The 9,084-nt window shown below is 38.9% G+C and overlaps 1 protein-coding gene across 1 annotated transcript in view; it reads left to right on the forward strand.

Moving 5' to 3' along the window:
• The window catches only part of LOC145486629 (uncharacterized), a 7,708-nt gene extending 3,365 nt beyond the window's left edge, over nt 1-4,343 (forward strand). Inside the window, exons 2-4 of the mRNA XM_081465326.1 lie at nt 1-29; nt 3,592-3,707; nt 4,119-4,343. The exon at nt 1-29 is cut by the window's left edge and continues 170 nt beyond it. Of these exons, the coding sequence (XP_081321452.1) occupies nt 1-29; nt 3,592-3,707; nt 4,119-4,343 (370 nt within the window). The remainder of the gene's footprint in view (nt 30-3,591; nt 3,708-4,118) is intronic.
• Nucleotides 4,344-9,084: the final 4,741 nt, after the last annotated feature.

Genomic DNA, 9,084 nt, shown 5'->3' on the forward strand with positions numbered 1-9,084 from the left:
TGGAACAGCCACCACAGACAAAAACACTAGTAAGTTAATAAGAAGTATTAATAAAATAGTGTTGAATTCATTTTGGAGGAGTATACTACTAAAAGAATTCTTAGGAATAACCATCGCCCTTTTGACAGAGCTGCAGGGGACTGTAAGGACGACGCCAACGCCGAGGACGACGTCGATTAAAAAATGAATTTATATTTTACCCACGAATTTCACGATACTCTTAATTCATTTAGTTTGTTTCTCTATGTCTCGAAACTGAATATGGAACACAGCGTAACATTAATATTCGGCATATCAATTTTAACAATTATCCGTCGAACAGTCAAACCTGTATATAACGGTCACCCTTGGGAAATGGCCAGGTGACTGTTATATACAGGGTGACCGCTGTACACAGATTTCCTTTAAACTCCCCTGGAGGTCAATAAATAGCATTTTTATGTGCAAATAATCACTCAGTTTACGTTTTATTGACAATAACGAGTAACAGCAACGCAATAAACACGATAAAAAGGGCCCATAAAATATCCGTGGTGTACTTTTAGGGAGGTGCAGTAGAAGTCTACTGGAAGCTAATGAACAACGTTTTTAAGTGGAAAGTCACTCAATTTACATTTATTGACAGCAATTGTAAACAGAAACGCAATAAATACGACAAAAATGTCCATAAAATGTCCGTGGTGTACTTTAAGGGAGATGCAGTATACTTTGATCTAAGTTTCCTCGTAGGAAAAGCTTTTAGAGTAACAATATGGATTTCAAGAAGAAAAGAAATCGTTATAGTTTTCTCATATTTCGGAGCTCGAAGCTTGATTTCATGTACTTGACTTTACTCAGTGTGACAGCAACTTGAACCCTTCATGTCCATAGTTTTTCAGCCGAGACGATGCCAAGCGCTGTCTTAGTCCAATGTTGTGTTGTTACAGTTACAGTAACTATTGTTGAAAGCGTCGGCACTTTAATGTTACCTGCCGCAAGTACGTGTCGGACGTGGGCCATGACATGTATTAGTAGTTGTGTTTGGTACTAATATTTGTATTTTTGTGAGACCCCTGCCTTGGTGGCTGCTATTTAACGAGCTGATGAATAAAGCTTGTCATTATTTGTTAATCGTTTGTAAACCTAATTTCGTGCCCGTTATATACAGGTAAAAGATAATGAAATTGTGGATTCAGCAAGTCTAAAGGGTGCGTCCGTTATATACAGGTGACCACTATATGTAGGTCAACTTAACAATAAATACAAGGGACGATTTTTGGGAAGTTGTTCAGTGATCGTTATACACAGAGTGACCGCTATATACAGGGCCGTTATATACAGGTTTGACTGTAGTTCACCGTTTCCACACAACGCAGAATTTGTTCATTTTACGTTGTTGTTTTGCAGAGGATGGCAAAGAAATGTACCCAGAGTTATAACGCACGTGTACAGCCATTGTATTGCTCATTAAACCTTTTGTACGTTTTGCGACGTTCCCCAGCCGTTGCCGTTGTGGTTTTCTTAAATCCCCTAATAAGTGGCCAAATTTTGCTTCGCGAACTTTAGAAACAAAACTGCCGGCAAGTATTCCCAAAGCATTGTCTAGTTGTGAGAATTTCTTGGAGTTATTTTGATAACTCTAGGGATAAATGTAAAGAATGTCAGTTGTCATTTTCTTGTTTAAATTCAGGCATGGTTAGTATAATTTTCATTACTAATTGGTTTTAGACCAATAATTGAATTATCAAATCATGTATGTTCTTCTTGTGGGAGTGGCGAATGGTCCCTCTTAAACCATGGGTCTCGCAAAATTTTCGCCCAATTTCATGAATCGCGCAATCTCGGTTATGAGCGTCTCGAAGTCTCGATTTTTTCACAAAGCTGTCACAAAGTTTCGACTTTTTTCCAGGGCCAAGTCGCGAAGTACCGATTTGTTCATCTTGGAACCTGCACGTCTCGAGCACTTGGAAGTCTCGTTCTTTAAAGTCTCGGTCTTGCAAAGAAAAATGCTAGTCTCTCATTTACCATCTACCGCTACTTCTTGCCTATAGTCTATACGCATTAATTTCCGTGTTAAAAAGTTGTCTAGGCATAGTAAAGCGTGCATTTAGCCTAGTAGATTAAGCCCTGGTCCAACGACACATAACAATCAATAATAGTTGATGATAGTCAGTGATAGTTAAAACTCCAGCTCACGTTTGACCATTAAATACCGTAAAATCCCACGTTAAAGCTCCCCGGTTGTAAGCCCCACCGGATATAAGCCTTTCTATCTGCTAACAAAGATATTATTCCGGATATAAGGCCCCTCCCCGGATATAAGCCCGTCTAATGTGTAAGTGAGTACCTTTTACGTTTCTTTAAAAACATCAAAATTTTTAACCAAAAGTTATAGGCTAATAGGGTAATAGCTCTAAATGAAATAGTATGTTAGCTTTAATTCGTTTCTTAGATACCTTTTATCTCGTCGTTCGGAAACATTTTTTATTCCCCTTATATGCCCCCCGGATATAACCCCCCAATTAATAACCCCACCCAGAACCTCTTATGAAGTTATGTAAGGCCAGGGCTTTGAGGTGGGATTTTACGGTACCATGCTCTATCACTGACCAGTGGCGGATTTAGGGGAGGGGCCCGGGGTGCCCGGGCCCCCCTTATTTTGGGTAAAAAAAGAAGAAATGACTGAAGGAAGAAAAGCCGGTAGGGCAAGTAAAACAAAACCGCCCCCCTACCCCCCTTAGCTCAAAGTCTGGATCCGTCACTGCTGACTATCTCAGTATCATACAGGTCGATCTTGTCCAATTTCTTCATGATATTCGTTGATAGTCTTTCCGTTTGGCCTCTTGCATGGGCATGAGTTCAAACTAAGCGCAACAAAACAAAACTGCCGTCTTCCAATAAAAAGAAATATTAACACTTGTTAACGCAACGTAATTTTGCTGTTTATAATTTACGCCGAGGGAGCATGGTAGGTAGCGTTCGCTTGTTACAAACTATCGTCGACAAAGGCCAATTACTTCTGAGACAACCCTGCACGGAATCACGGTAGTTGCATTCATCACAACAAATAATATTATTATCTAGTCCAAGATGACTAACAAAACTTCCATGATTTCCTGCAAGTGCATCTCATAGAGGGAATAGACCGTTTTCGATATATCAAAATTCAGCTTGGCAGCGAGGGTTGAAGGACACAAACAAAGGAAATTGAATGAACATGTTTATTCATTTCTTTTGTCTGTGTCCTTTAGGCCTCACTATCAAGCTGAATTTTATTATATCGAAAGTGGCCTATTGGCGATTGCAAACGACTTCGCGCCGTTTGATCAAGTGTATAATCATGTGTATGATAGTTAAACTACAATTGTCTATCATGCTACGTTAGAATATCTGAATATTTCTGGCCCTGAAATAATACACGCCCCAGAATCTTATTTATTGGCTTAGAGGTATGCATTATATGACGAACATAGGGTAGTCAGGATCAGAAGTGTTTAATCGGACAATCCTCCATTTTTTAACAGATAAGTAAAATAGAATTATTTATGTGATTTTTAACTTACAAAACGGAACTTCCAATGGTTGCTTATAAGAGTATTTTATATATTGAAGGTTTTACGGTTGTGGACGCCGCTATCACAAACAAGAAGTGCATTCAATTCATCGATAAACGCGGTACTACGTATGCATTGAAGGTCATCAACGGTACGAATCTTATGCGATTCGAGGTGGGTAAAAGCAACTTAAATTTAAACGTATTCGGGGCTTGTCATAGTTATCTACACTCGACAATAAAAGACTTGATAGAAACGGGAAGCCGTGCATGAAAACTCTTGCATCAGTAGGAAAAATAGGTTTCTGAATGTTCGACGAAAGTTCTTCGAAGTTTCGTTCGAAACGAAATTTCGTCAATTTGCGTCTAAAATCCCCGAAATTCCCGAATTTTGTCGAATTTGGTTTGCATTACTTTTGCACAATACTGTACTGGTCGTGAGATATGGCCGAAGTTCTGGTATGGAAGTCCATACTTCAATAAAACTGCACTGTTGAACGAGGATAAATTGTATTCAGTAATCCTTGAGGTAAATTTTAAGGGATGCTGTAAATTAACTTTTACTGTATTTTAATTATGTTCACAGCAATACGATGGATGTAAAAATTCAAATGGTAATGATTTCCTGTTTGAAGAAACCTATATCGGCTATGTCGACCGAAAGAGAGCATTCAAATATGTACATAAACGCAGTGGTGTCAGTGGCAAGATGTGTCTTGGTGTTATTGGAGGCTGCGATAAAATATTGTATCTGTTAAGTCCAGATAGTACTAATGACAGGCGTTGTTTCTTTTGGAAAAGAAACGTATAGAAATAACGTCAAAATAAGATATGGATATTTCGTGTTTTGAATAAAATGGACGAAAAGAAATCAGCATTGGTGGCTGTTGAGGGGGGGCGGGGGGGAGGGGGGAAGGGCTTTAGTCCCCTACGCCCAATTTGAAGCAAAAAATACTTAAAATAATAATTTTACAAATATCTCCAGACCCCCTACAAGTTAGAGCCTCTGGCGCTCGGTTGTAAGCACCCCCTCCCCTCCCAATTCATAATAAGCTCTGCCATGTTCGGCAGAAGGTGCCGAGTGTTACTATCTTATTAGCGTGCATTTCAGCCATTTTGTTATAAATGAGAGCGAAAAGGAAATCTCAGGGTAGAAAACGGACAGTATCTCAATTAAGTTTGGATGTGATATCCTTGAATTTACAGCGGCTTTCCTGTATTCTGACTGGTCGTATTCTCTGTGGCATGCTATAAATGGTGATATCATGGAGGTCTGTTCCATCGAGAATTTGTATGAACGTAACAATTCGAAAATCAGAAATGCGCAGTGATCAGATTTTTATGTTAATTGTGCAAAGTAAAACTTGTTGCGTAATTTGTACGATGCCCAAGTCTTTTTAACAGAAACGTTTTATGAGTATGTTGAGGCCAAACGTTTTTGACAGATTCAGAACAGGCATATCCAAGCCTAAAATATTGGTAACAAACTTTCCTTTTCTCGATAGTGGCAACAATAAGAATACCTGCGTGTACAGAATAAAACAAACTTGATTGTTTCTACACCATTAGCCAAGTGTGCTTAAACTTCTGCTTTTGAGCGTACTTCCCGATCGGTTAACGTTTAAAGAAAAAGGGAAACATTAGTCAAATAAGTGCATTGGTTTGTCAGTAGAGTGACAAACCAATGCTGGGGGGTTTGTTACACCCACGCTCACCCGCAAGAACATTTCTTTTTCTTTACTCGATTATCTGTCAGTTTGGGCTTCATAGGAAGCAGATCGACTTCATTTTCCCATACGGTTGAGTTAACTGTTCCACACATAATAACCAATATGAAGACTGACTATAATAGTATGGCGCATGTGACTCTATTATTTGAGTAGATGCTCATAGAAGCCTTAATGTCGGGTGACATTAAGGCTTTCGTTGACAAGCGCAGTAATGGCACAGGGTTCAAGCTGATTATCTAAAGTTCTCCTTCCTAATTTCCATATGGAATACCAAATGCCACCAAGAAACAAGCAGGTTGAATGAAAAATGTCTCAGTACAAAATTAAAATAGACAAAGTATTTTGGGGAAGAAGTACAGGATTACAAGGAGGGAACCCCCGGGGAAGTCACTCCCAGAGAAATTGATTGGGAGAGGTGTGCGGCCCGCTACCCAAAACCCTTACCCTATTTAAGACCAAAATCTGCAACCCAATACCCAATTAAAGAATAGATGACAAAGGCGTTACCCTATTTGAGAGTAAAACTGCCAAAATCCGAAACACTATTTCTGACCAAACGGCTACAAAACATACCCTTTTGGGCGGCATATACCTTTATAGTCGATATAAGGGAGTATCCCTCTCCGCCGAGGGGATGGAAGTGGAAAGTTTCCGTGGTGATGTACACACTGAATTCTTGCTTATATTGTAACTTGCCACGCAATGAACACGATAGTTTCCCACAGAGGTATTTATTTAAACAAAAGGAGCTGTTTCCCATTTTACCTTCCAAAGGGCTCCCCAGGTTAAAACAAAATCACTTTCAAATTACCAGAAACAAGAAGAACCTTGGAAGTACAACTCAAGTTTATTTCAATGGTGAAACATTCAGGGACTGACTGTACAGACTGCACAAGAAAATGGAAAAGTTTATTATTTTAATGAACATTTAACCTCTATGACTGCACATTGCATTTAAAAATTGCATGTAAGAAACCATTTTTTTTAAAGAGCCTGTCAGGCCAAGATTTTCATTAAAAACCCTTTTGAAACCTCTATGGTCCTGTATGTACCTTTGGGACCAAGTAATTTAGACTTTAGGAATTATAACTGATGTGTTCTCAGAGATTTTAGCTTTGTTTTATTTATGTGTCTTCTGCATTGAGAGAAATATAAGAACTAAGATAGGGTTTGTACTCGTTCAGATTGCAACTCATGTAGGCATTATATGCACATATGATTTTATATCAACAGCAAGACAATTTCCATCCAGCAACAAACAAAATATATTTTTTTTAAGAAAATAGGAACCTGGTCAAAGAACCTAAATAACTTTATTTGCCAGTAAACAACAATTATATAAGAACCTTTTGCTAAGTTGGTTTTCACTGCACTTTCTACATGACCATGGTGTAATATTTATATGAGAGGATACCACATTCTGTGAAAATTACAAAGATTCAACGCAACTTGACCACGATGGAGAGCCTGTTTTATCTCTGGAATCTTTTTCTTTCCGTCGATAACTATTGAAGAACGACTGACTATCGCCGGAAAATATCTCAAATTTAAAGTGGTTCTATGACGAAAATCGCATCTCTCCTATCTAGGCCATTTTAAAACATAAACAAGTAGTCTTTATGAGAAGAAAAATGCCGTTAACTATTTTCAAATGTCTCTTAATCGTTCCTGAGATATTCAAGTTTTTAAATTATGCAAATTAGCTAAATGATGACGTCATACACTCAACCGAATTTTGATCAAATATAATGAAGAAAGATATCTCAGCCAATTTGTATCAGATGTGTTTGATTCTTTGCGGTAAGACTCTACTAAATGTGCTCCACAATACGAACCTAATAGTTTTGTTACCATGGCAACATACTGGGTTCCAGACCTCCCCAATATCAAAAGCTTTTCTGGTCACCTTTGGCGGTCCATTTTGATATTTGCTAATGATGTCTCATATGCACGATCCAGCAGGCATATAAATATGTTAGCTCGAACTCCTGGCCTCGTTTAATGGTTTTCAAGCTGAAAATCACTAACATATTGAAATCAAGTGGGTGGGGACTGGAGAAGAGTGAGTTGCCATGGGAACAGAATTTTTTATAGCCGTAGGTGTGTTTCCTGTAGAACTATTAGCCTACCAAGTTTCAATGGATTCTGCTGTAAATTGACCGAGATAGCTCTATTTATATACTTAATATAATATTGGGTTGAGTGTATGACGTCATCAGTCATCTCACTTGCATATTTTACGCATTTTTCAAACTTAAATATCTCCGGAACTAATGCAGATATTTGGAAATGGTAAACTGCGTTTTTATTCTTTCATGGAACTCTATGTGATACACCTAAAAAATTAGGGGGTAAAAATTTGATCATAGAACCACTTTAAACGCGTTGCAATGCGTTACAATCGGAAATGTTGTCTGGTTCGTGTCCAGCTCGCAATAATAAGTCCTTTTTACCTTTGGGTCGCAACTCGTGAGTAAAGAAATAAAACCGGACTACTTACGATGCCACACAACTTCTACGTACGTGTACGCCGACACGAGGAACCAGCAAAACCCTTCCTACAGCTATTTTGTCCAGCAAACTTACATGCTCTTGGTGACAAACGAAGTCGATAATCCTAAAGCAAGAGGACGAAAACTATAAAAGTGTTCTAACGAAACGCATGGTCGTATAATCAAGGCAAATTACTCAACCGGCATTTGTATATTGACCTTTCACTGACGCACATGCCGCCAAATACAGAAATTGCGTCCTATAAAAGAGCTAACCATTCCCAGACACGAAGAAGACGCCATGATGCTGATTTCACGAGAGTCTCGTCGCCGAATGATGACGTCACGGAACATTTTGATATATTAGGTTCAGTTGTGATCAGCATTATGGGAAGACATTCATGAATTTTGGGGGTATTTCTGTCAGGCGTTACTTTTTAATTCGACCGATGAGGCCGATGATCCGGATTCAAAATGTTTTCCAGTATTCATCGGTTGTTGATGCTCTTTTTGTGGGGGCTTTACTGTGGGGGCTTTAGCCTCCACCTTGCTACCGTCCACGCAATTTATTTGGCTACGTGCCGCGTATCGCGAGGTCTTCTGGGAGGAATTGAGTAAGCTTATATGAAGTAAGCGTTCGATACAGCGGCCATTGCTGTTTTGAGTACAAGTAATATTTTTGCACAGCTTACCGTCGCGAGTTGGTTGTAGTTTTCAAGGTACAGTGTAATTTATTTTACATCTTTAAAATAATTGCTTTGCCATATTTTTTGTTATATATTATCTTTCTTCCCGCACTGCCCTCGAGAACTGTATACTCTTTGTTATTTCACTTAGATCTTCGATTCGTGAGCAAATTTCTTCGGCGATGCAAGATTTGTTTTGCTCACGTAAGTCATTGACTTATCCAGGCTCGGTTCGTGTTCAGTGTGGATTGCACGGGAGAAGTATTCGCTTTCGCAAGCACTCACCTTCTTTACCCAAACGTGTCAGTAATTGGACTCTACTGTTATAACATCAATCGTATACATGTACTTGTGCTGTTCAGTCATATTAAGCAGCTGTGAATGCAGTCAAACTGAGAAACTTTCGTGTACTGGAGATGTTTGTTAACTACATGACAATATTAACTGCGAGTATGGGGACATCAATTGAACAATACCGGTCAAGGAAGCGAAGGATGCCTTATCACATGTTCAACGGGGATGGATTCTCACCATGTCTTAGCTAAATGTGTTTTACTTAACAACATTAACACAAATTCTGGACATGTACAGAAATGATGGGCTACAATTTGTCTACATCCCATTGCCTGTAAGGGGACATGAAT

The sequence above is a fragment of the Orbicella franksi genome, chromosome 5 (genome assembly GCF_964199315.1).
Source record: "Orbicella franksi chromosome 5, jaOrbFran1.1, whole genome shotgun sequence".
Lineage (NCBI taxonomy): Eukaryota > Metazoa > Cnidaria > Anthozoa > Scleractinia > Merulinidae > Orbicella > Orbicella franksi.